This window comes from Styela clava, chromosome 10 (genome assembly GCF_964204865.1).
Source record: "Styela clava chromosome 10, kaStyClav1.hap1.2, whole genome shotgun sequence".
Taxonomy (NCBI): Eukaryota; Metazoa; Chordata; class Ascidiacea; order Stolidobranchia; family Styelidae; genus Styela; species Styela clava.
Window position 1 is genome coordinate 16,697,615 of NC_135259.1, and position 27,646 is coordinate 16,725,260.

The window sequence follows — 27,646 nt, forward strand, 5'->3', positions numbered from 1 at the left end:
CAGTTTGCTCTACAGAAAGCAAAACTGACTGAAGCAAATTTGAGGATGAACAAAATGTTTTTGATATCCGGATGGTTCAAAGCAAGCAATAATCTTATTTACAAACGTTTCACTGATTCTGTCAACTACGTAACTGCAAAGGCTCAGTGTAAAAAATGGGAGCTCGACTGGTTTCAACTGGAATTCGGAACAACCAAGTGAAAAAGTAAGTTAGTGAGTTGTGTTAGGTAAGTTACAACGTCAACACTCTTCTTGTCATGTAGTTTCAGTTAGATCTATTTTTATCAATATGTTTTTACATTAAATTTTCAGATTATATTTTCAGATGTTGCTGTTATTGACCTACGTAAAAGCCACTATTTACCTCACTTACTACCAGGTAAAAATTGTTTTTGTCAATAAGAAAATTACTTATCACAAACTCATTTCAAATTTGTTCACAATATTTTTTGGCACTTTGTCGTTCGTTTTTTGCCACAAATTTTGCTAATACCAAAACGGAACAGCGAGTTTCCGCATATTAATTTTGGCAAGATGAAGAAATGCGTACATTGACACAATTCGAAATTATTCTTTCATGAGGATAAAACGTACACATATATATTCTTAACTTTATCTCTTGTACATGTGAGCTGTGATATAAAAAAATGGCTATAAATGAAACTTTAACTCTCAGAAATTGATAATTCTGCACCTTCTTAGCGAAATATTCCCAAAACATTACTTAACTGGACCGTATGCATGGATAGGATTGGACGACATCAGCAAGGAAGGAAGTTGGGTTTGGTAGGATGTAGTAAATGAATAACCAAGCGCAATATGGGAATCGTCACAACCAAACGGGGGCAGAAGCGAAATCTGTGCAGTAATCGTATTGCCTGGTGCCCTTGATATTGCGTGCTCTGTTGTTCCACGATTTGTTTGCGAAAGGGAATTTGAATGACGTTTTTTGTATCATTGAATGATATTTTTGAATTTAATTCTAAATTAATTTCTGATATTGCAATTTTTTTTCCCTGTCTGTTCATGAGTAAAGAAAAATAAACCCTATAGAATTGTCTGGCTTATACTTTAAACATTCTACCGAATATAATATTTATTTTTGTCTTTATAAATGCTTTTCAAATTTATTGTTTATGATTTGAGACCACAAAATTATACTTTTGCCGTCAACAGTATTGAAACGCACAATAAAAATTGAAAGTGAAAGCATAAGGAATCTTTTCAAATTTGAATTTACCAATAGCATTGGTTGAAATTGAGTTAATTCAATCCAAAGAATTATTTTTCGGAATTAGGTTAGGTATTTTAACATTTTAACAATGTGAAGCTCCTTACTTCAAATTGAATTTTACACAAACAGTCACATATGGTAATTGACTATACGTTGTGCTACTAACTGGTTTATTTTGCAATCTACATTTTATTTTATGATGCTTTTTTATGACGATATGATGAAAATTACACAAAAGGTCGATGAAAATCAAATCGATTCAAATTCTATGTGACAGGGGTGAAATGATGACAATTCTACTGAAATCAACTTATAATTATAATTTATGTATAAATTTGTATTGTTTTTTTCTGCAAATTTATGTGGAAATTTTTATATTGATACCTCGAATATTTTTATAAAAGTTTTTAACCTTTGTATGTGGTTATGAAATGTGATGGAAACCCCCAAAAGCTAAAAGAATTTAGATGATAAGTTTTACGTTCACAATTTCATCTACGTTCACATGTACTCAATAAATTATCATGGAAATGTTTCTTCTTTTTTCATTTAAAAATGTACTGACGATTCAAAAAATAATTTGATCAATAATAACAATTTGATCGATCATCAAGTTTTATTTAGTGTGATATGTCTTTTTCAAACACTTTAGGTTTGGATTATTCAAACTTTGGATAAATTTTGCAGTCTAATTTACATTTGTGAAATTCTTTTATAATCAAAATTAAAACTTTTTCTGTCAAGACAAGGGCAAACGTGTAGCATGGAGGAATCATGTGCATGTGATATAAAAATTTAATACTGTTTTACCACGGAATGTAATTGTGCCAAGACGGGCCAGGATTTCCACAAGTGCGACCTTCCCTATTTAAAGATTAATGTGAACTGTTACTTATAATCGGAATTCCTAAATTTATGAATAACATTTCATTAGACATACTTCAGAATACATATATCATTCATAATACACACAGATCCACCGACACAAAATCTTAGAAGAAAGATAAGCAAAAACGAAATCAAGAGCAAAAGTATTTCATAAATTGCTATTTAATAACCTGATAAATTTGCTACGAAAGAAATTTTAAGAGTTTCTAACAATTTTTTTTCATTTAGTGAAATATTTCCGGTACCTTCCCTAGTCGGAACAAGTGCAAGAATAGGATTGGATGATATTAGCTGCAAAGGAATTTGAGTTTAGCCGGATGGAGAAAATAAACCGCCAAGCTCTCGTTGGGATTCGACGGAAGCGAACGGCGCAAAAGCGGAAACTGCGCAGAAATCCGAATATGTAATTAATTTGCATAAATTTATTCCAGAGTCTCATTGAGCCGGAGGAAAAACGATTTTAATCAAATTTATTTATCAACTGTTGAACCTTCAACTTCATGAAGTAAAATAAACAAAACTCCAGAAGAATGCAAATCTAAAGCTAAAGTTCATCAATCCCATCAAATAAGCGAGCCAAAGTTATACGGGACTTTTATTATCCTTGTTAAACAGGAAGGTGTGTGCATTAATACGTTCGTAACATCATCGTAATATATTAGGATAAAAATTATTAATTGAACTTCGCAGTTTATCACACCGCGTTGGTCAAACTAAAAATATATTTAGTTTTATTTGAATTATTACTTTCCACTCAGAGATGTTTCCAATTTTGCAGGACAAGAGTCAGTTTGGTATTAGTTGCCAAATATTTTGAATCTCATATATTCAACTTAGGCTTCTATTTTCCTCGTTGAAAAAATATATTTAAAAGCATCAATGATCCTGTAATTGAATTTTCGATGCATGAATGACCAATGCAGTGGTGAAGTTTGAAATACCAATGTATATAACAGGGTGGACCAAGGTTGTCGGCCTCGCGGGCCACAAAATTATTTTTGCATTTTTTGCGGGCCACAATAGTGCCAAGAATAGGCAAACATTGTGATACAAAACAAACTCTTTTATTGTTCAAATACATTATCATTATTTGTCTTTTACCAAGCTAAAACATGGAAGAACCACCAAAAAACTCAATAAAACGTGCAAAAATCTTACTATATATATCCTACATGCAGTGTAAGCTTTCAAACTCTTCAAAACGGAAAAAGTGCCATAAAGAGAAAATGCTGTTTTAGAATTTGAGATACAGAAGTGTAATTAGTAATTACTAAATTGTCTGACATATAGACAGCATTTGTTGTAATACTGTTTAGGCTGGTTGCAAAAAAAACATCCGGCAGGCATTATATTTTCGGTCATAATATTAATATTTATTTATCAGGCATAGCCAACTTAGGCTAATAGATTCATCATTCCATTTTTAGTTTTCTATAAAGCCTATTTTGTTAGCATATATTCCCGACCAAAAAGATAGAAAGCCAGTTAACAATTTAGACTAACCAAGCACATTATTCAACTTTGCTTGTTGCCTCAGCTAGCCATAACACTATTCAATTCAGTGACATTAGTGATGTAACAATATTTCGAAGGATTTTTCGGGATATTTTCATGACGAAACAACACCGAATGCGATTTTTTGTCACCCTCCCGATAAAATGTAACGCACGCCACAGATAATGAAGTGGCGGGCCACATGTGGACCGCGGCCCTGGGTTTGGACCACCCTGGTATATAATATGTAAATAGATCGCGGTTTTTCGTCGATATGCCTTTGCGCCAAGGGGGAAAAGGGCTGTTCATTTTTATAGACAATGTGCAGAGCTAATATTCGATATATCATAGCTTAACTCAACACAAAACTAAACAAACGCAATGATTGATCTTTTTGGCGCAATACACAAACCAAATAGACAGTAATATAAACTAGCGGAATATCAAGAGTCTACTGATGAATTAATTGACCTTCGACATGCATATTCTCATATATATATGCAAACTAACATCATATATGCAAACATATTTATATGTCAGAGTACCCAATGTTACAGAACAGGTTGTTCTTTTTTAGTTTTTTTAAGGTGAATAATACAAAAGCCCACACCGTGCTGCTTTGCAATATAATGTTGGTTGCCTTCAGTACAAGAGAGGTAAACTAAATATAAATAAATTGGGCATCCATGACATTTAAAGCCAGCCGTAGAATTTGGCATCAATTTTCTCTAATGGGTATGTGTACTCAATATCACCCACAAATGTTTGCGTTTCAGACAAAAACCCATTTCTTTATTTTAATTATATTTTACCTTGGGGTTGGTTCTTATGATCTTGTGCACACCTCTCCGAAGTAAACAAATCTTCAATGTTATTTACCGTAGTCTGTTGGATCACTATGATTTCAAATAATAAATTGTCAAATTTTATTTAAAATGAACTGATTTACAACCCTGCGGGTGCGTGTTAAGTTTGATAGCAATGATCAAAAATATTTGTTTATTCATTCAAGCTTCAAATCAAGATTGCAAATTGCCAACCACTTAATTATCACGTCGGTATAGTTGAACTGAATCACTGGCTTTTTCGGCTGGTGTAATGAAATGTCGCCTAGTAGCATAATATTGGTAGAACTAACATATTTTAGTTAAATATCGAGTTTCGTAGGACTATGTGAAAATTTGGGGAAAATTGCATAAAATAGCTTTCGAGTGAAATCAAGCGCATTTGTGTACTGAAAATGTAAAATAGATCAGTATATTAATCGTGGAAAAAAAATTTTTATTCCTCAAAACATCAATCTCACTTCACCATAACAAGACAAACAATAACAACAGAAACAACGACGACGACTAGAATTCAACAAATTGTTCGATCGGCACAGATCCGACGTAGCTGTGGAGTGTACAGAAGAAATGAATCCACGAAGAATAAAATTTGGAATCTAAATATAGACTCAGATTGTATAAACCAAATAGATATTCCTTTAAATATTGAGTCACTATTTATTTTTCACTGCTACGCTAGGTTCATCGGAATTACCAGTGCAATAGTTGACTTTTGAATATTGAGTCACTATTTATTTTTCACTGCTACGCTAGGTTCATCGGAATTACCAGTGCAATAGTTGACTTTTGAATATTGAGTCACTATTTATTTTTCACTGCTACGCTAGGTTCATCGGAATTACCAGTGCAATAGTTGACTTTTGAATATTGCGTCATATCATTTGTCACTTTCTCTCATGTTACACTGTTATTATAAACCAGTGATATTGCTTCCCACTTCTTATGTATATCTGATTAGGCTTGTTGGAGGGAGGAATTGAAGTGGTAATTTAAATTGAATGGTGTAGTTCGCCATATAGCTTATATGGGCCACCTTCATATTTTCCTTACCTATGAATCTTTATCATAATATTTATTGTGTCTGCTGTTATATTGTTTTATTATAGTGGTTTCGATATAAGTATAGGTGAAAAATTGTGAATTTGCCCAAATTTTTTCGTGTAGAGTTGACTAATTCGTCTGAGTTGCTTCTGATTCTCTGTAAAATGGTTATCGGCACCATGTCGTCGTGTATTTGAAAAGCAGAACTTTTCATAAAGCTACAATATGGAGATGGCATGTTATGCAAATGTTGAAAATGTATATGAAACCGCTCAGGCTGCTTCGAGGCCACCTTCAATTCCTAAACAAGGTTTGTGTTTTATTTGATCAACTTAAATTCTAATTTGTAATATAACAGGAGAAAATGAAAAAATAGGATACGAGGGTGAACAGGCATGGTGAAACTGTTGAAAATTCAAATGTCCTTCCTCATATAAAATTAGCTATTTTACAGAAATGCCGTGACAAATTTTAATTTCCCTTTTTTTACGTATAATAAGAAATGAGTAATTTTTTATCACATGAAATTTAATTTTTTTAATGTCCTTCGCCCACGTTTTCTTTTCACAGATAACAATGAAGCTACGAACAAGAAAACTTTGTTTGTTGTCGCTATATCTTTCGGAATATGCTTCTTATTATCTGTTGCTGCATTTATCTTCCTGATTATGCAAGTTAGTTAATACTGGGAATTTAATTAAGCCTATGTACTACATCAGGGGTCACCAAACATTTTGAACCGCGGGCCAGGTATGACTCAAACTGTGTTGAAACGGACGGGACAAATATTTTTGTCAATGCAATACCATATATTCCCAAAAGTTGGGAAATCCATTCAATTGATTCAACAATATAAATTCTACTTTTCTGAAGTCTCGAATATTAAATTGTATATCGCAGAATATAGATCAAGAACAGCATAGCAAAAAATATTTACACGATTTCTAAACAACTATCCTGAAGTAGTCATGCATGTTGCGGTCATGCATATCCGCATGTTAGCAGTACAAAAGTTAACGTGATTTGTACTATTAGCGCAAAATGCACGTTCGACGTTCATTTTAGCACGAGAAACGTGCACAGCAACTGTTCGCCGAAAGCACGCGCCATGAGTGCACGAGTGCATCCTTCGCAGAAGCCGTTGCATACCGGTAGAGAATTTTAGCATATTTTATTACAGTTATGAGCTAATTCTAGACAATTATTGATTACCGCAATTAAACTACAATTCCTAAGATGGGTAAATTATGAATGACTTTTTTGATTCATACTAAATTTTGTGATCACGACCAAAAACTAGCGAATAGCATTCAAAATCGCGAAAACGAGGTATTGTTTGAAACCACGACTAAAAATCTGTCCTAGTAACAAAAGTATCTGAGCGGATGCGAAAGGGGGTATATTGTTACATCACTTCTTGCATCTTGCTGATTGGCCAATGTTACTAAATGAACAACAAAGTCGGTGCTCGGGGAAACATCCTTTGAAAAATATACGCTATTTTTACGTGTTATTGCGGGCCAGATGAAAGGTCGCCACGGGCCGGATCTGGACCGCGGGTCGTTTGGTGACCCCCTATTCTATATAATAACATCAAATAAAATATTCGTATTTAAAAAAAGTTTTTTGTTTTTCAACTTCTGGTATAATCGCTTTACTTGTAATAGTCAAATTTATATTAAGCTCCAGAACGAGATGAATGGTATGAGAGAAAAATTGGACAAATTGAATGAGATTGATTCATCTCTCGCCAGCAATATAAACGACACTCAAAAACGTAAGGTATATTGATTCCAGTCGGAACATGTAAATTGTAAATTAGCATCAAAATATTTTTTTTAATTTAAGAACAATTGGAAAACTTTGAAAAATTGACAACACAGCTCAATTTTTCCCTTGCGAAGATTTCGAATGAAACTCAAACGAGTAAGTTTATATTATTAATATGTTAATAACTGGGCATCGCATTTCAAAAGCTTGGGAACGACACTCGAAAACGTAAGTTATTTAACATTTCCATGAAAATTGCCAATGGTATGTCAATGAAGTTTAACATTTGTTTTAAAACTTATAACTGAGTTAAATCATTTAAAAAACTGGCAACACATTTCCATTCTTTCTTTATAAAAGTTTCCAAGAAAACACAAAAAAGTAAGTTTAAATTCCTGACTTCGGTCAGACAAAAGGTTACAGAAATATATTTGTGTTCGTGTGCAGCAAGACTCTTGAATTGAATAGAATCGTATTATAGATATTTGAAATTTCCATTGGGTTTTCGCTTTATCAGGTTTAACATAGTTTATTGAAAAAACATAAAATTCAAAACAAAACATAAAATTCATAGACATATATAAATAATAAGGTAGGCTGGTCACCTGACTTCTCTGACGCTTCAGAAATAAAGTGGATTATATTAAAAGTCTCTGTAAAAATCCTATTGCTTTAGCTCCGAAAATGTGATTTGTTACCTAATACAATGTTTTTGAATAAACTTTCAGCTTCTTCGAGTATAAAATATGAGTTGGAAATTATGAAGACTAAAGTGAGCCAACTTGACTCCAAAATATTGATTGGAGATAAAAAATTGGTGAGATTAAGTAAAAGCAACCAAATATATTTTTGTATCTATCATTTTTTATTATCAATTTTCACAAATTATATGATAATTATTTTTGTACATTCAACATTAAAAAACGAACTTTTTGTTGTTTATGTTGCATCTAGTTATACAGTGACATGCAAGCACACAATAATTTAGTTTTATTGTAAATTTAGTTTGCTTTACAGAAAGCAAATCTGACTGAAGCGAGTTCGAATGTTGACAAATTATTGTCCATTATCGGGTGGTTCAGAGCAAGCAATAATCTCATTTATAAACGTTTCACTGATTCTGTCAACTATACAACTGCAAAGGCTATATGTGAAGGAATGCGGGCTCGCTTGGTTTCAACTGGAATTAGGAACAACCAAGTGAAAAAGTATGTTTGTTGATTGCAAAAAATATGTAATTTGTAAAAAAGCTAGATTTGTTTGCTTTGGGGAGTTATGTGTAGTCTTAGGGCAAAAAAGTTTTTTCTCAAATACTGAAAAATTGATTTGAAGTTTATAATAGCTCAAATTGTAACTACTTCCAGAAAGCTAGTATTTGACTTTGAAATTTGTTGCGTTGGAAACATCTTCTTGGCGTGTAGTTTCAGTTATCTATCAGTATTTATAGGTTATTTTTTACAGCACAAATGAAATGTATTGTTAAGTGAAAACCAAACATGTACGTGGTACCTTGTACTTTGTTGATAATGACACTTCACTATCACTTAACAAATGCTTTGAAATATTCAGCGTAAATAGAAAAAGTGTCCACTACAACCTCATTTTATATTATTTCACAATCTTTGTGGCACTTTGAGTTCGCTGTTTTAACACAAATTTTGCTAATTAATTGATAAATTAATCTTTCATAAGAATAAAACGTACCACTAAATTTGTAACTTTATCTCTTGTACATGTGAACTGTAATATAGGAATGAGGCTATAAATGAAGTTTTAACTCTCGGTAATTTATAATCCTGCATCTTCTTAGTGAAATATTTACGAAACATTACTTAACCGGAGCGTATGCATGGATAGGATTGGACGACATCAGCAATGCAAGGAGTTTGGATTTGGCAAGGAGTTTGGATTTGGTCGGATGGAGTAAATGATTCACCAAGCGCGATATGGGCACCGGGGGAATCAACAGGAGGTTTTAACGAAGACTGCGCAATCATGCTATTTTGGAATTCTAAACTTGTTGTTTATGATGGTGGCTGTACTGATTCCTATCGATTTGTTTGCGAAAAAGACTTTGCATGATATTCCTAAAATTTTATTTTTTTTAGTTCGAGTTTTTAGATAATCTAATAAATCAGTTCAAATAAGAAATAGTAATCAAGAAATGTAAGCGCATTTCACTTTCTCATCGTCGTTAAGTTGTTTCAGGAAAATATATTGTTCGATTTTATTTTGAAAATATTGTTTCATATTGTAATCTACCTTAATTTATGTTTATTAGCAAAAAAAATATTGTAGTATTTGTTATACTAATTTCTCGTTTATTAAATGCTTTCGAGTTTATTACTTTCAATTCGAAGACCTCGAAGTTTTATTCTTGCCATTTAACGCATGAAAACGCAGAACAAAAATTGAAATTACATATTAAAAGTCCAAGAAAGCTTTAAATTTGTATATGTATTTGTCCATCGGATCAATTGAAATTGTGCTTAATTAATACAGAGACATTATAAAAAATTTATTTCTGAATTAGGTCAGATATTTTAATATTTTTTCTTACTTTATGAACTTCATTGTTTCAAATTCAATCATGAAAATTGCGATTGTGCTACAAACGCGTTGCGCTACAAACTGGTTATTTTGTAATCTCTATTACATATTATTATGCTTTTTATGTGATAAACGCTATGGTGATATTTATTTGAAATGTAAATGATAACCAAATCGTGTCCATCTACACAATGATTTTCACAACGTTCCTTGTATATTTACCTATAAAAAATTTATATTTATGCAACAAAGTCGATCCAAATTCTGTGTGACATGTTTAAAGTTATGACTATTCTACTGTAATAAACTTGTTAATATATTTAAAGTATACTTTCGTATTGGTGTTTTCTGCAAATTGATTTTGACACACTAAATTTTTATGGAATTTTTTAGGCTTAATATGTGGTTGTGAATTGTGATGAAAATTATGTAAACGTGTTTCTGTTTTTATTTACGTTTATAATATTATCTACTTTCGCATCTAATCAATTCATGTTCTGGTTTTTTGTATTAAGAAATATAAAAACAATTCAAGAAAAAATTTGATCAATAATATTCAAATTTTAATTAGTATGATGAGTCTTTTGCGAACACTTTATTTTGGATCATGAAAACGTTGAAAAAATTTGTAGTCATTTCAATATTTGTGAAATCCATTCATATTTGAAATTTTACCTTATTCTGTTATGGCTAGTGCAAATGTGCAGCATGGGGTAGCAATGGGCATGTGAAATAAATTGAATGCGGTTTGCGACGAAATGGCATTGTGTCAAGATGTACCGGGGTTTCAGCAAGTGCGACCTTCCCTGCTTGAAGATTAATCTGAACTGTTACTTATAATAGGATTCCCTAAATTCATGAATATTATTTTACAGGACATAAGTCATAATACATATTCAATCATAATACACACAGATAAGCGGCGCACAAGCTTAGATGAAAAATAAATAGTTGGTCCTACAGAAGCCAAATCATCAACGAAAGTATTAATTCATAAATTGTTAAATATTAATGTATGAAAATATGTAAATAAATCTGTACGATATTTTTACTACTAATTTAGTGAAATATTGTCGGTACGTTTCTTAATCGGAGAAAGTGCATGAATATGATTGGACGACATTAGCAATGAGAGAATTTAGGTTTGGTCGGATGGAATGCATGATTTTCCAAGATATCATTGGGGATCAGCAGAACCGAACGGCAACAGAAGAGAAAACTGCGGAAAAAATTTTCAATTAAAATGCTTACTTTATTATTTTTTTATTTTATATTCGTTTCTCAAATTTACTATCTCCAACTTATAAACATTAAATCAAACTTTATCATATCAGAATCGAAATTCGATATTGATCTTGAACAAAAAGTCATCAGTAAAAAAATGTAATAGAGTTGCGCAAGGAATTGTCTATTTTGTATTATACATTTCATGCTATGATGCTTTTGAAAATTGATGATTGTGACAAACTGCATGTGAATAGTTCCAAAAGGTTATGATTCAGGTGACCATTACGCATATTATTTTCAATTATTTAATCTAATTCAGGCACATTAAATGCTGTATGTCAAACAAAGTTTTGACAAAGCTACCAAAAAAAATTTGATATACATATATTCCTTACTTTTTGTTCACTGCAATTGCTGATAATTTTTTTCATTATTAACATGTTTTGAATCTGAAAACTTTTATCCAAATATCGAATATTTGATGTCTAAACATATTTTCGTCAGCAGAAAACAAAAACAAAAGTACTACGGCCAAACTGGCTCAGGGCCTGGAAAATTGAAAACATCTGTAGAGAGTAAATTTATATCAAAAATGATAGATTCATAGCTAGATTAAAATGTTGTTTCAAACTTGTAATGCACATAAACCAGCTTATTTCGAACATTCTGATCAAATATTTGTTAACTCAAAAGACTCTTTTATCTGATGAAATTTGTGGTTTTCTCTTTAGATTTAGAGTTTAATTTTAGGATTTTGTTGATTTTACTTCATAAAGATGAAGATTTCACAGTTAATAAATAACTTTTATTGACATCGTCATGCTTCTAGCTTTCAAAAAGTCTCTATAATACTCAGCTAAATAATTTTTAAATATTTTCAACATTTTTGGCATATTGATAATAGTATGGTTGACCAATTACGTATATGAGATACGACTTTTCGACCAAATAACAATGCGCCAAGAGGTAGAAGTGTTTTTATTTGTTTTAATAGGCATTGTTTCCGTAACAGGAAACGATTAATAATTGAAGGGGCATTATAGGATCTTATAGGCTCTAAATCAATCCTAAAGCCCAACAAACGCAGTGATCTTTTTGGCGCAGTACACAAAAACAAAATGAACAATAATAGAAAATATTTGGATAGTGAGTGTTTGCTAATGAATTACTAACTCTTCCTGCTTTTTAACAGTTTTTTTGTTGTATTCAAACTCTGAAAGAAAATTAATAAGAATATTTAAACCTGCATGCACATTTTTGAATCCAGCCGTATATTTTTGCAATAATTTTATCTATTGGGCATTTGCACTCAATGCGTTTATATTTCCACGTAAATTTGCGACTGTGTATTACTGTGATAATGACTTTAAATCCATAAAAAATCCATATTATCAATGCGTCAAAGGTGGGAGACAAAATATCTATTTTACGAAAAGCAATGATAACTATAGTTACCGAATATGTGACACATTACTTCCTTGATACTTGAGCTAAGAAATGTTTTTATATGGCCAATGCTCGCTTCAAGAATATCATGATATAAATAGGAATAGAAAAGATTTTCTTTCACTTTATATTTACACACGGGAATATATTTACATTTAGACGTGTGGGGCTTAACTACTTGACGTACTCGATATGAGAAATTAAATGACTTCAATATGAGCCAATCACATTTCAATAATACTGGTTAGGACACAGGGAAAAAAGAAGAATTTTTGCCAAGCTATACTGAGTTATTCAAGTTTACTAATAATATTGAAACCATCTTCTGGTAGATTGCTCTTTACTCCTACACGACCTCGACGGCCAGTTTCAAATAATAATTGGTTGTCAACACTTGGTAAATCCATTTCGGTCAAGTGGCGAAAAATGTCATTTTGGACACCTGAGACGTGAGTGGACCTATGGATCGTTTTAATATTATTTTGTTGTTCTTGTTAATTTTCATCTTCATCATTATAAAATCGCCTTTCTCTTCGAATCCTGAACCAATTGCTTTGAACTTTTCATTAGTTAAAGATTGATTTTTTTGCCAGAAGACTATTACTTTTGTTTATTCTCAAATTTTCTATGAATCTTATCAGATCTAGTATTTCATCTAAAATTGCGCTGTATAACTTTTTATTTATGGTAACACGGCTTTTAATCCGCCAAGCGTGACGGCTGATTGGGAAAATTCTCGCGACTGGAAACTTGGAAGTTTTTGAGGGTGCGGTACCGGTAACGTCTGGACTGCTAAGGTAAGGAAGGACTGCTTCGCTCTGGTCCACTTGTCCATATATATGAGCTTTGCTCTCTTGTTATTTATATATTATCATCATGTCTCTTCTATCAAATAATAATCTGATGGAAATACCATAAATAAGAATTTCCCAGTAACAGACAACCCTCATTCATACCATATATATTGAAAGTATCAATAAATTTTGTTCGAGTAATTTTAAACAAATCAGAGGTGCAGACCAGATTGTATTTTTCCAAATGAAAATAGTTTGGAGAATAATTTAATAATTTTGATTTAATGAGTCATAAATAACCGAATAAGACAAAACGTTTAACACATGATACCACATGATATGAACTTAGAAATATTCATTAATTGCTTGCAGTGACCCAAACCTGACCGGTGTGATTGAACTGTGATTGACGTGCATTGAAGCAATTGAGTGCGTCACATTGTCAACACAAACACAGCCTTGAAGAATGATTGAATAAAATAATCATAAAATATAATGTGGATAATATATGCTAAACCGTTATGCGTTCATATTTGTAATTACGAGATTCATAACACATTGGTTATTTTAAAACACGTATTCATTTAAATGTCGAGGAATTAGAATGTCACACATACAAAAGGAATTTATCTTTCCCTGAATAAATTAATTCTAAATGGAAATGGTTCCATTGTTAAAAATCCATTGGAAATAACCAATTGTTTCGACAACTATTTTGTGTCAATTGGAACTTTCGTCCAAGCTTCGTCGACCGAATTCTGATGTTTTCAAACGCTACGTGCAATGGGAAGTCAAAAGTACCGTTTATCTGGAACCAGTGAGTGAAAATGAACTATTAGCTGAACTAACCAAAATTAATATAAACAAGGCTAATGGGGCTGATAATATTCCACCAAAATTTGTTAAGTTTACAAATTTGTGGAGGTGGATTCTCACAGGTCTCCAGTGTTCCCCATCTATTGCGGGATTCCTCAAGGTAGTGTACTAGGACCACTTGGATTCTTGATCGCAATTAATGACTTCTCTAACGGTTCAAATTTTCTGACCAAACTCTTCGCCGACGATGCGTGCCTGCTTGACAGTGCAAAGACTTAACTTCGCTCCAAACCAAAGTGAGCACTGAAATAAACAAAGTTTATGATTGGATGATTTGTAATAGTTCACAGTGAATGTTGATAAATCGAAGGTGATGATATTCTGTCCCAAAACTCGCACTAGACTTGCTAAATTTACAATTAAAATTAATGGTATTTCGCTTGAAGTTGTCCCTTCTCATAAATATCTCGGACTCCATATTGACAGTCATCTAAAATGGAACACTCATATCACTGAAATCCATAAGAAACTGTCAAGATCTGTGGGAATTCTGGGCAAGCTTCGGCTTTACGTCCATGACATAAACCTGCGAACCGTATATTTTGCCATATTCCAGTCACACATCCAATATGCCATAGCTGCATGGGGCTCTGCAACCCAGACAAATTTGCGTAAATTAGAGGTTCTCCAGAATAGGGCCTTTATAGTTCTCTCTAGGGCGCCTTTTCGTTCTAACATAAACACCCTATACCATAAGACCAAGGTGTTAAAACTATCCGACATCCACAAACTAGAAATCTGTAAAGTAATGCATCTATTCCACAACCACCAGTTGCCTGCAGCTTTTGACGATTACTTTGTTAAGCTTAGTAACGCACATGAACATAATACGCGCTCTTCGACAAGCTCCAATTTATTTGTACCCGACTTCTCAACGAGCAAAACTCAGAACTCCCTGAAATATAAAGGCGTTATAACCTGGAATAGTATTCCCAACGGTTTACGTGACTCCACCTATGCCACATTCAAAGTAAAGTATAAAAAATTCTTACTTTCTTCTTACCCGTCTCCTGCCAGCACCTTGATTTGATGTGCTATCAACATTTGCCTTGCCATTGTTAGCTCAATACTTGTTCAGATCCACAGCCTATATAAGTATCCCCCAGAACCTGGAACAAGGCTGTTGTGAAGGATTCGATTTTAGTAATTCTCTCCCATAATCTCCACAGTTTTGCCCTTCGCTGTATATGCAAAAATGTACCCAGTAATTGATTACCTCACTAAACCTTAAAGGGTGAGATTATGCCTACTTAAGGATATAATCGAATAATTCGTGGGTCATATTTTGTTCTGGTTTCTATGATAATGGTCCTTTTGATTTAGTGATCCTGCTCTCTGAATTAATATTGATTTATTTATATTAATTGTTATTTGGTTCCTAAACTAGTGTCTCTATATTTTATATTCTGATTGTGTTGTCTGGTATTTTCAACTTTTTGCATTTCTTAGTTCACAACATAGAATGGAATGATGTATTTACCTGTTATTTTCCATTTCTCTGTTCACATGAATTGGATTGTATTTTCATCCAATACCAATTTCTTCCTCCAATTTTTCAATGACTCCAGTTCTGGAAACCATACCACAGTGCCAATACTTTCTTGAACTTGCTCCCATATTTAAGATAATTGTAACCATGAAGATGTGCTTAAATTTCAAAATATATTTCTTAATAACTAACTGTCTTAATTACGTATGTCGGCGTACATGGCCACTACCATACCGCGCGTCCTCGATTTCCAAAATTTTTGAACGTTTGATTTACACACGCTTAAAACTATTTTTGACAAGCCCAATGTTATAAGTGACTATCAATTTGGTTTCCGTGAAAGATTTAGTAGTGTAGTACCACCCATGCCGGGCTTGGTATCATGAAATCTGCTATGGATGACTTAGAGAAAAATAAATTGTAAATCATTCAATATAGCTAACAAAACTGCCCATGTATGGTATTCGTGGTGTTGCTGGTAAATTACTGACAAGCTACTTGTGTCAGCGAAGTCAATATGTCAAATTGGATTCCACAACTTCACAATATCTCCCAATATCTTAGGGAGTTCCACAGGGCTCAATTTTGGGGCCTTTACTTTTTATAATTTATGTTAATGATCAAAATAATGCTACCATTAGTAACACCAGAATGTTTGCTGATGACACATGTATTGCTAAAAGCCACCACTGCCCTCATATTCTTCAAATTCTCATAAATGATGAAATAAACAAAGTGGATGCCTGGATGAGAGCAAATAAATTGACTGCAAATTATTCTAAATTGACCTACATGCTTTCTCACCGAAAAAATATAAGTAAAGCTTTCCATGTATCTTTTGGTAATAAAATGTTAATTGAAGTGTCATGCATGAAATATTTTGGGATAATAATTGACAACAAATTTAAATGGCATGCTCATACAGAATATCTATACAGCAAGTTATCAAGAGTGACTGGGATTATGTTCAAACTTAGACACTGTTTGACATTGCATGCTTTGAAAATCATTTACTATTCATTATTTCATTCTTGTATTCTGTATGGTATCGTTACTTGGGGTTGTTGTGACAAAACCAGTCTTAACAAATTACAGCTAATCCGAAATAAAGCAATTCGAGCCATATGCGGGGTGTCACGCTGGGCAAATTTGAGTAGTTATTACAAAATCCTCGGTATTCTTAGAACAAAAGATCTATATTTTTATGAAATGGGAAGGCTCATGTATCAAGCGGTAAATAGCACTGCCTCTCGCGTAATACAACAATATTTTGTTACAACAAAAAATGCACATACATATGGTACTCGTTCATCTCGAAAGGGAGGATTATTTGTACCACGATTTTCATCCTCGCGGGCCTAAAATTTCATAAAGTACAAGGGTGTGAGAATTTTGAACGATATTAACGAAAACCTAAAAGAAATTTCCAGTTTTAATGTTTTTTCAAAAAGTATTTTCAGTCTTTTCTGAATAAGTACTGATTCATAACTTTTCAACTTGTACGTTTTTATTTTGTGTGATATAAAATTAAACGCCTTTTCTTGCCGCTTCTATTTCGAATTCATCTCAATATGTGTCACATTACTCTTGTTGCTTGATTGTTAGTTACAACAAGTTAAAATGTTTTATAATTGGTATAATATAAAATGTAATCTGTCAATTTTTTTTTTGCCAGGAAAGTTATTTCGATTTAGTGACCGTATGGTCCTTCCAACCTCCTATCAATTTCGTTGTTAGTCGATTTATTCTTCTTTTACTTATTGAATGTTGTTGTTTGTGTTTGATTTGTTGGCTAATGACTGGATGATGAATAAACTTTTTTATCTATCTACCTATCTACTGTCACATGTTCTTTTCTTTTTAGAACCACCTTTGATGTTGTGTTATTTAACTAGAATTTACATAATCGAGAATACATCTAGAGGTATAATTTGAAACAGATAATGTGGTATGACGTATGCACTGTCACATAACCGAGTGTATGTTGTTTTTTGCCATAAGGGTTTTGCCGCCCACTGATAATAATAATATCGGAATTACGTTGATAATGATTTCATTTGACGTGAAATGTTAGCTGATTAATCAATGTTAGCTGCTAATTCTCTATAAAACGATTATCGGCACTAAGACTTCGCATTTGAGAAGCATAACATTTTATAAAGCTTATGGAGATGGAATATTATGTAAATTGTCAAAGTGAAAATGAATATGAAACCCCTCAAACTGCTTCAGGGCCGCCTGTGATTCCTAAACAAGGTTTGTGTTTTATTTGATTTGCAAAAAATTTAATTTGTGAAATTTCAATAGAAAAACTAGATATAATATGTAAACACAAATGGGAATACATTATGTGCCCGCTTTGCATTTGAGGAGAAATCGATGTGGTAACACTTCATTTCGGGTAAAATATGTTTGTTGTTTACATGAGTCGTTCAAGGTATGAATTTCCAAGCTCGTATTCTTTAGCGGCCGCAGACACGGTAACAGGTCTCAACTGCTTTGGCTTGCCTGCTAAAACCACATGTTCTACTTGAGCAAGATTTCCAGCCAGTGCGACCATGCATTCAGGCTCTTTAGCTTGCCCCGCCTCATCTACAAAATGTTCCTATTTTTTGTAGTAATATTTGAGGAAATCCTTAAAAAAAAAATTGAATCAATTTATACATAAGTATGACAAGAGTAATATTCTATGTGATCTCATATACGACAAGTCTATTATTGACGTTTCACATATATTTTTTTCATAGACAACAATAAAGCTACGAATACGAAAACTTTGTTTGTCCTAGCGATATTTCTGGGAATCTGCACCATAGTGTCTGTTGCTGCATTTATTTTGATTATACAAGTTAGTATAGTTATCGTGTATTTTCGATATTTATCCAATTTTGAATTTAAATTAACTTTATGTACTACTTTATTAAACCGATTATTTATATGATACGATTTGCTTTAAATTTATTTCAAGCTTCAGGACGAAATGAAACTTATGAGAGAAAAACTGGACACGTTAAAAACGACTCTCAAAAACGTAAGATATATCAATTTATAATCGAATTGTGTCATTTAAATTACCAACAAATTTTTATCATTTATTTTTTTCTGTTAAAACTTTGAATAAAAGGACAACGGAATTAAATTCTTATCTTGCAAAAATTTGAAATGGAATACAAAAAAGTAAATTAAAGTAAGCAACGCTTTCAAAAAAAGAAGTAAAAACGACATCTAAAATCAAAATCTATCTATTCTAGATTAACAAATTTTCACATTTTATTTTACTTTCAGAACAAATCGAAATAGTACAGAAGCTAGCAATGAAATTCAATTCTTCCTGTACAAAGATCTTAAACAAAAATTAGGTTGTTATTATCAATATTTCAAATAATGAATGAATCCCTTGAGAAAGAATAAAAACAAGAAAGATACTTTTAAATAAAATCTACTATAAATTTCAATTAAAACGCGCCAATTCTGAATATAGAAAATTTATTGTTGTATTCAATAAACATTTAACCGAGAATATCAGTCGGAGACCGAAGACTTATCGATCGGAGGTTAGGAGATCCCCCAAAACAGCGCTCTTACTCCATAGTGACACCGTGTGTCCCATCACTAATTAATTAATAACTCGCTAATTATACGAAATAATTCATCGAAAATTTAATTGTTTTCGTGAGATATCACATGTATCTAACAGACCATCAAACAAACAAACAGACAAATACCTATCAACCTATATCTTAAGATCGATAAGTAATAACCTCATTAGAAATAGAAGTTGAAAAAATATTGCTGCTGATATTGCTTTTATGGTTGGGAAATTTAGATCAAAATATTTTAAAATTCTATTCAAGATTTGAATCCTATTTTAAAATCCTAGTTTAACTTTATTTTACAGAACACAAACCTGACTGATGCAAATTTTTGGATGAACGGAATGTTTTCCCTATCCGGATGGTTCAGAGCAAGCAATAATCTCATTTATAAACGTTTCACTGATTCTGTCAACTACGCAACTGCAAAGGCTCAATGTGAAGGAATGGGAGCTCGTTTAGTATCGACTGGAATAAGGAACAACAAAGTGAAAATGTATGTTAGTGGTGGGTTACATTACGAAACAACGTGGATTTGTAGTCATCGATTGTAGTTCGATGTAGCAGGTGGAAGATTCATATGAACTGTTATTTTTAAGGGAATTATGTCCTGATAATAATAGTTATTGTAGTTTTACTACAAAAAATCTGAAACTGACCGTAATTATTATTATTATTCCATTTAGTGAAATATTCCCGAAACATTACTTAGCCGGAGTTAGTGCATGGATAGGATTGGACGACATCAGAAATGAAGGAATTTGGGTTTGGTCGGATGGCGTAAATGAATCACCAAATTCTCTTTGGGATGCGCCAGAACCAAACGGCGGTAAAACCGAAAACTGCGTAGAAGTAGTATTCTATAATTCGACATTTGTTGGCAATGATGCTCCTTGCACTCTTTTCCGTCGTTTTGTTTGCGAAAGGGAGGTCAATTAATGTTTTCCTGAATGAATTTCCCTTTCACAAAACATTGCTTGATTTGAATTCAAAAATAACGTTATTATTTTTTATTTTAGAGTTGTTTCTCAAATTTACTATCTTTGACTAATGACCATAATATCATACTTTTATTTTGTCAGAATCGAACGACCAAAAAAATTGCAGATAGGTCTTTCATTTTGGAAGCGTTTATTTTTAGTTATTGAAAACATTTTAACAATTTGATATTAATTTAAATCTTGATCAAACAGTTATCAAGAAAAAGTGAAATTAAGTTGCTGAACGATTTTTCTATTTTGCATTCTACAATTGAATCATCTTGTTTAATCACAAAATTCACTTTAAATGCTGAACGTCTATCCTAAAGTTTTAATAAAGCCACCGCAAAATAGGTATATACATATATTCGGATACCTATTTGCGAAAAAAAAGCCCAAGTTGAATGAATGAGATTTACGATCCTACCGAACTAAGTAAGGCCAGACTGGCTGAGCAAACATTCTGAGCAAAATTTTCGTCAAACACATAAGAGGTATCTCTTTTCTTTATGTTTTTCGCTTTAAATTCAGATTCCTGTTTCAGTGCTTTGTTAATTTTACTTGATGAATTTACTTCAGAAAGAGGAAGATTGCACAGATAATAAATAAATGTCATTGACATCGTTATGCCTCTTGCTGTTATAGATACTCTAGACCAGGGCTTCCCAAAAATTTGAGCTCGCGGCCCCTTTTATTATATTAAAATTTCGCGTTCGCGTTAATAATGCTAAACAGCTCGAAATATGCATTTTTGATGTTTTATTGACACAGCTAATTTTCAAATTTTAGTAGGCCTACTCAATTACAAAAACAAGCACATATTTATTCCGATTAACGTTACTCAATTATTCAGTGTAATGGGTGCGAATACTTTTTGCTGCATAGCAAGTCCAGCCTTGGCTCAATGTTTGTTTATGCAGGCCTAAATGATGAATTACGATGTCTGGCCACCGACGGCATGGTCCCTTTTCGGAATTGTTCACCCTTATTGATCAAACTTAGCATAAGACAGCGGTTTGTGTGGCGCAAAATTATCGTGGAAAAAACTCATGGCGCACCTACACGAAAAATATGCTGCCTGATAATAAAACACAATTTTGTCATCGTTAATACGTACTTATCTTATCTCTGCCTGGTTTTTCTTCAAAATGCTAAAAAAATCACTCATGTTCAGCAAATGAATAAACTGCAGCCTACGGAATTGCAGCATGTAGGATACCCGACGTAACAGAGCATACACAACATAGAATAGTAAAATGAAATTGATTCGTATACACATCATTTGCAACAATGAGAAACAATAAAACATTTAGAATAAATAAAATATGTAGCATATTTCGAGGCGCACTTAGCAAATCGCCCCCAGGAACCGCTAGCTTAACGATTATTAAAGCCGGCATTGTTATGCAAGCACACGCAAATCGGGTCTTACGATCAGAATATGCATTGTTATGCAAGCGCGATGATTCTACTGTGTTTCCCCGAAAGGAAAACTAAGCCTGAATTTTAGAAATTATTTTTAATAAAAACGCTCTCCTTTAAAAAAGACTTTTGACCTAAAATTTTTTTGACCTAATCCCGTGGAAGTGCGTCGTTTCAATTTTGCTAGGACGTCGCAAAATTTCGTGATTCGTGAACCTTTCAAACAACCCATATATATCTTCTACTCTTACAGAAAAAAGGGAAGATTATATCGATCTTACCTGTGATAGTGTTACAATAAAAAAGTTTAATTCTGAAAATTCGTTTTTTTTGTAGATAAAGATTTTTTTTCTTGATTCAATAAGCGTTGCGAACTCCTATCCCTTTTTGCGATTTCGTTTTTATATAAACCAATCTTTTCTACCAAGGTCCATTAAACGTGATTTCACTGACTGTCGTTATGTTTTGTTTGTTCTATTATATGAAACTCATTGCAAAAAAAGTCTTATGGAAAGGTATCCCATACGTATTTTCACGGGAAGTCGTAACTTGAGCATATTTTTGGAGGGCGTCATAATACAATGTTCGAGAACCACTGAGTCCCAGTCGATAGCAAGAAATTTCTACTCTTTCTACTTTTTAAATGGTTGATAATCTATATGTAGCAGTTATTTTAAATAAAGACGTGCTATTTATAAGTAATGGAAATCGGTATTTATATTTGGCATAATAAAACATCTCGTTATTCTCTACATCCCCCCAAAATAAGCCCTAGTGTTATTTTCAAAATAAAATTGAAGACACTGTTTTATTTACACAGTATGATAATGTGTTCATTAGGAATCGTGAAATTTTTGTTTCACATTATTTTTAGTAATTGTATTTCGAATCAAGAGTCTGGAAAAGTACAATAAATATAGTACTTTGTGTAAAACTGGTGCTCTCTTTGCGCCCCCCCAAAATTCGTTTCGCGGCCCCTTCCAGGGCCGCGGCCCCTAATTTGGGAAGCACTGCTCTAGAATACTCAGCTAGAAGATTTGTAAAAATTTTGTGCATAGTGATAATACTATGGTACACCGATTACGTATATTAAATGAGACTTTTCGTCCAAATAACAATGCGCCAGGAGGGAAAAAAAATTAATAGGCATTGTTTTCGTCGCAGGAAATGATTATTAATTGAATCAAATTCATAAATTAATAAATCCTGAAACTTAAAAGTAGCAGATATTAAACTTTTTGGCGCAGTACCTATCAACAAAATAAACAACAATTGAAAATATTTGGATAGTGAGTGTTTACTATTTAATTAATATCTCCTAGACACCAATGCTTCCTTTAACTGGCATTTTTTTTTTATCTTCAGTCTCTGAAAAGAAATTGAATTGAATATTTCAATGTTTACTGCTATTTATATTGTTATGTTAGTAACCAAATCCAAAATACGCCAGGCATCAATAATATTTAATCTTGCATGCAAATTTTTGAATCCAGCCTTAGATTTTAGCATTAAGTTTATCTTTTGCGCATTTGCACTCATTTTTGTTCTTGTATAAATTTGCGACTGTGTACTATGTGTACATCCACAAAATATCTGCGTTTCAGACTAAATTTTATTTATTCATTTTAATCATACTTGACTTGGGATTACTTTTCACATACTACAATTTTATGCAATACCCTATAAAGTAAAGAAGCCGTCAAAGACGAATAAATTATAAATATAGCTCTAAAATGACCTAGTGATAACGATTGTTTATGAGTGCTCAATAAATGTCAATATTTTCGTTTTACAAGTTGATTGGCTTTTTTTACCTCAATTACAAGTAATTTCCGGCTGCAAAAACACTGTTTGTTATTGAGAAAATCGACAATTTGCCGCCTTGGTGCAATGATAGTTGAAATTGCTTCCGATTAGTAAGATTTTCAATTATTACATTGCATATTTCTTATATAGAAAGAGTGAATCATAGGAAACAATATATTCTGTAAGTATTATCATTCATTGCATATATACGCATATGCATGATAGTGTGCATTATTGGATTAGTACCATAAACCATATCCAACGCGTAGTCAGGTAAAATACATGTTTTTTAGTGCATGAATGCTTCCATCTAGAGTTGCGTGAGTGTGAAAAAAGACTATATCTAACCAAATTATTTAAATTTTGTGTTTCCAGTTTTATAAGTCTCGAGAATCTTTTATTATAAAAATTAATTTGTCGCAATTAATTGTACAATTAGCACGATTGATTTTGATTGTACCGCGGCAATTTTGAGCCCATTTCTTGTACCCAAAGCAACAATCGCCCATTACCATCAAAAACAATAGGAAATTACATCAAATATTTCAATAAAATTTTATTTGAACCAAAGGCATTATCCAATGTTTTCTTTCTAACTTTATCAATATCAATCACCAAAACTGCCCCAAAAAAACCAACCATACCAAAAAAGAGTATAATTCATTAAATACATTTTGACTAAATGACAAAATTCCAAATGTAAACGACAAATCGATGATTTATTGAGAGCGTCATCCTCGTTTCCAAAAAATGCTCAAAATTAATAATAACATTAGAGATGTGTGCCTTTAAAAGTTAAAACAGAATAGAAATACATTCATAAAAATATTTTTTTAATCAGACTTCACAATATAACACAACGCGTCAAGTCAAGTTAATTTAAAAAATAAATATCAGTTTCCTTTTTTGCACTGATGTGTTAACATGCTCATATGAAGGAGATCAGTATTTATTCCATCTGCATAAATTGTAACGATCTTGAATATCGTCTTTTCCAGTTTGGATTTTTATTGGAAGAAAAAAAACTGCTACCAAAATATTCAGTTTTAAAACTTGTCAAAAATAGAAAAATTATAAACAATTGCATTAAAAAGTATATACAAATATTTATATATATATTACAAGTGATTTTTCTACAAGAATTGTCAAAGTTTTCTGTTTGTCTTGTAGGGTCTGAAGCACGCGATTGTATCTTTGATGCAAGTTTAAAGTGATTCAGTTAAAATCAATAAAACTTTTGATTATCTGAATGTTAATATTATTTAGACCACAATGTGTTTGTCACATCGAAAAGTATTCCTCAGAAAGAGGTTCTGAATACCAAACAGACAGTTCGTTTGTCAAATTATTTGATATTGAAATATTTTTTAAAACGTTAAGACATCTTAGATCACAATATGAAACAATGGTTTAGGAATAAAATCGAACAATATTTTCATATAACGAATGTTCATGAACATTATGCATTACGTGGTATTATAAATGATGAAATGAAATAATAACGTGAATTGTCAATTTCATTAGAAAAACTTCAGATTTTTTCAATGCCTTCACATTTCCCTATCGTCATAGTGCTAATCAATGAAATCTCAGTAATAAACAATACTTGAAAATACAATCAAGAAAAGTTTTGTGAAACGAAATTTTGATTAAAAAATATATTATTCAAATTCCCTTTCGCAAACAAAACGATTGACAGCTGAACAGGCTACATCATTACCAACAATCTTTGTATTATAGAATATTATTACGCAGTTTTCGGATGAACCCCCGTTAGGTTCCCCCGATGCCCATATTGCACTTGGCGATCCATTAACATCATCCGACCAAACCCAAATTCCTTCGTGGCTGATGTCGTCCAATCCAATCCATGATCCTCTGGTTAAGTAATGTTTCGGAAATATTTCACTGGATGGAAAACAAAATATTACACATCGAGTTATTGTTTGTAGTGAAATTACCATATCAATTGATTGCGTTTAGAAATACCAGTTCTTGAGTATCTTCAACTGGCGATATCCAGAGAGGTTAATCTTGGAGTCAAAATTGATGACCAAAAAATTCCAGTAATTGTTTCAAATTATGTTAACGTCTCACAAAATACGCTAACTTACTTTTTTACTTGGTTGTTCCTCATCCCAGTTGATACCAAACGAGCTCCCAATCTTTCACATTGAGCCTTTGCAGTAGCGTAGTTGACAGAATAAGTGAAACGTTTGTAAATGAGATTATTGCTTGCTCTGAACCATCCGGATATCGAAAACATTTTGTTCATCCTCGAATTTGCTTCAGTCAGGTTTGCGTTCTGTAAAGCAAACTGAGTTATAAATATAACTAAATTTGTTTTCATGTTACCGATGCAACTATAACTAGATGCAACATAAACAATAATAGATTTTTTATGCGTATTGTACAAAAATAATATTCATATTTATATAAAAAATTATAGAAAGCAAATCTATTTGATCCCTGTTTCTTAAACTCACCAATTTGGTATCTCCAATCAATATTTTGGAGTCGAGTTGGCTCACTTCATTCTTCATATTTTTCAACTCATCTTTTATACTTGAAGATGCTGAAAATTTATCAAAAACATAAAATTATGCAACTAATCACATTTTTTAGATCTAACGCAGTAATATTTTTACACAGAATCTTAACATAATATACTTTGATACTGAAGCGTTAGAGAAATCAGGTGACCAACTTACCTTATCAATTAAATTTTGTTTTTATATTTTATGTTTCGTTTTTACTCCGATAAACTAAGTTAAACTTGATAAAACAAAGATTCGATGAAAAGTTGAAATAAAATATAAAATATGAACTTACTTTATTGTGGTTTCTAGGGAACTTTTATAAAGAAAGTATTGAAATGTGTTGCCGGTTTTTCAAATGATTCGACTCAGTTATAAGTTTAATAATATAAACTTAACATTTTGTGTTTCATTCGAAATCTTCGCAAGGGACGAATTGAACTGAGTTGTCAATTTTTCCAAAGTTTTCACTTGTTTTTAAATTTGAAAAAACTAAATCATGCTTATATATAATTGGCATTTTTTGACTAAAATCAATATATCATACTTTTTTGAGTGTCGTTTATTTTGATGGCGAGAGATGAATCAATCTCACTAAATTTGTCCAATTTTTCTTTCATTCCATTCATCTCGTTCTGGAGCTTATAATAAATTTTAACATTTCAGATGAACGAATTATTACAAAAATAGGAAAAAATATATTTTTGTACAATGCGCATATTTTTATTTGATTTTATTATATAGAACACTAGAGTAAGTTTAATTTTCACTAAGTTTACTAATTAACTTCATTAAGTTTACTAATTAACCTGCATAAACAGGATAAATGCAGCAACCGACACTAGGACGCAGATTCCTAATGATATCGCTAGAACAATCAGAGTTTTCTTGTTTGTAGCTTTATTGTTGTCTGTGGAAAAAAAAACGTCTATAAAAGGAATTTCAAAACAGAGATTTCCTAAGATAAAAAAAATATTTTCTGTTCTATTCTATGTCAAAATAAGGCAAACACAAATTGTTGCGACATTGATGTAAAATAGCTGATTTCATATGGATAAAATAGGTTATTTTCATTTTTAAAAGCCTGAGAGGTTTCACCATGCCTGTTTACTCTTGTATTATATTTTTTAATTTTTCTTGTTATAGTACAAATTAGAATTTGAGTTTAATCAAACACAAACCTTGTTTAGGATCTGCAGGTGGCCTTGAAACAGTCGAGGAGATTTCATATACATTTTCACTTTGACCATTTACATAACATCCCATCTCCATGTTACCACTTTATGAAATGATCTTCTTCTCAACTGAACGTAGTGTTGCTATCGATAGCCCTTTTATAGACTACAACATGGCAATAAAATTAGTCAACTTTTACACGCAAACAATTAGGCAAATCGTGTGGAAATAATGAAATAATAATGACATAGAACATATATGTATATACAGTTTATGGCCGTGCATATTTCAAACTAACTGAAAACTTTATTTGTTTTAATATTAATGATTCTGTAAATCAATATTATCAATGCATTAAAGGTGGGAGACGAAACCTCTATTTTGCGGTAAGCCATAAGAATTAGTTACAGAATATTTGACACATTACTTCCTTGATACTCAAGCTAATACATGTTTTTGAATGGCCAATGCTTGT

General features: G+C 32.1%; 3 protein-coding genes across 4 annotated transcripts; 2 read left to right on the plus strand and 1 right to left on the minus strand.

The window, feature by feature from the left end:
• The first annotated feature begins 5,554 nt into the window (after positions 1 to 5,554).
• On the plus strand, positions 5,555 to 10,728 carry LOC144428336 (uncharacterized). Its single transcript, XM_078117432.1, has 7 exons — positions 5,555 to 5,815; positions 6,076 to 6,179; positions 7,189 to 7,282; positions 7,354 to 7,431; positions 8,004 to 8,092; positions 8,293 to 8,483; positions 9,086 to 10,728. Exons 1-7 carry the CDS (start codon positions 5,731 to 5,733, stop codon positions 9,204 to 9,206), a joined length of 762 nt encoding a protein of 253 aa, XP_077973558.1. The 5' UTR covers positions 5,555 to 5,730; the 3' UTR covers positions 9,207 to 10,728.
• A 7,100-nt stretch (positions 10,729 to 17,828) lies between these two features.
• Positions 17,829 to 20,240, plus strand: LOC144428033 (C-type lectin mannose-binding isoform-like). The gene is made up of 5 exons (XM_078116675.1): positions 17,829 to 17,913; positions 18,405 to 18,505; positions 18,626 to 18,688; positions 19,556 to 19,746; positions 19,937 to 20,240. Exons 1-5 carry the CDS (start codon positions 17,829 to 17,831, stop codon positions 20,187 to 20,189), a joined length of 693 nt encoding a protein of 230 aa, XP_077972801.1. The 3' UTR covers positions 20,190 to 20,240.
• A 3,872-nt stretch (positions 20,241 to 24,112) lies between these two features.
• Positions 24,113 to 27,338, minus strand: LOC144428241 (C-type lectin mannose-binding isoform-like). 2 transcript variants are annotated; one of them, XM_078117194.1, is made up of 6 exons: positions 27,177 to 27,338; positions 26,805 to 26,905; positions 26,543 to 26,636; positions 25,945 to 26,033; positions 25,573 to 25,763; positions 24,113 to 25,366 (listed from the first exon to the last, which is right to left on the minus strand). In XM_078117194.1, exons 1-6 carry the CDS (start codon positions 27,265 to 27,267, stop codon positions 25,120 to 25,122), a joined length of 813 nt encoding a protein of 270 aa, XP_077973320.1. In that variant the 5' UTR covers positions 27,268 to 27,338; the 3' UTR covers positions 24,113 to 25,119. The 2 variants fall into 2 exon arrangements, with proteins under 2 accessions (XP_077973320.1, XP_077973321.1); XM_078117195.1 differs by lacking the exon at positions 26,805 to 26,905 and having other exon boundaries at positions 27,177 to 27,308.
• Between the last annotated feature and the right edge of the window lie 308 nt (positions 27,339 to 27,646).

Coding starts and splice junctions, on each gene's coding strand:
- LOC144428336 (XM_078117432.1), top strand. CDS start 5,731: ATGGAGATGGCATGTTATGCAAATGTTGAAAATGTATATGAAACCGCT. Junction 7,432..8,003: donor TTCGAATGAAACTCAAACGA/GTAAGTTTATAT, acceptor ATAAACTTTCAG/CTTCTTCGAGTATAAAATAT. Junction 8,484..9,085: donor AGGAACAACCAAGTGAAAAA/GTATGTTTGTTG, acceptor GCATCTTCTTAG/TGAAATATTTACGAAACATT.
- LOC144428033 (XM_078116675.1), top strand. CDS start 17,829: ATGGAATATTATGTAAATTGTCAAAGTGAAAATGAATATGAAACCCCT. Junction 18,689..19,555: donor TAAAAACGACTCTCAAAAAC/GTAAGATATATC, acceptor TTTATTTTACAG/AACACAAACCTGACTGATGC. Junction 19,747..19,936: donor AGGAACAACAAAGTGAAAAT/GTATGTTAGTGG, acceptor TATTCCATTTAG/TGAAATATTCCCGAAACATT.
- LOC144428241 (XM_078117194.1), bottom strand. CDS start 27,267: ATGGAGATGGGATGTTATGTAAATGGTCAAAGTGAAAATGTATATGAA. Junction 26,637..26,804: donor CATTTATCCTGTTTATGCAG/GTTAATTAGTAA, acceptor ATTTATTATAAG/CTCCAGAACGAGATGAATGG. Junction 26,034..26,542: donor AATAAACGACACTCAAAAAA/GTATGATATATT, acceptor ATAAATTTTCAG/CATCTTCAAGTATAAAAGAT.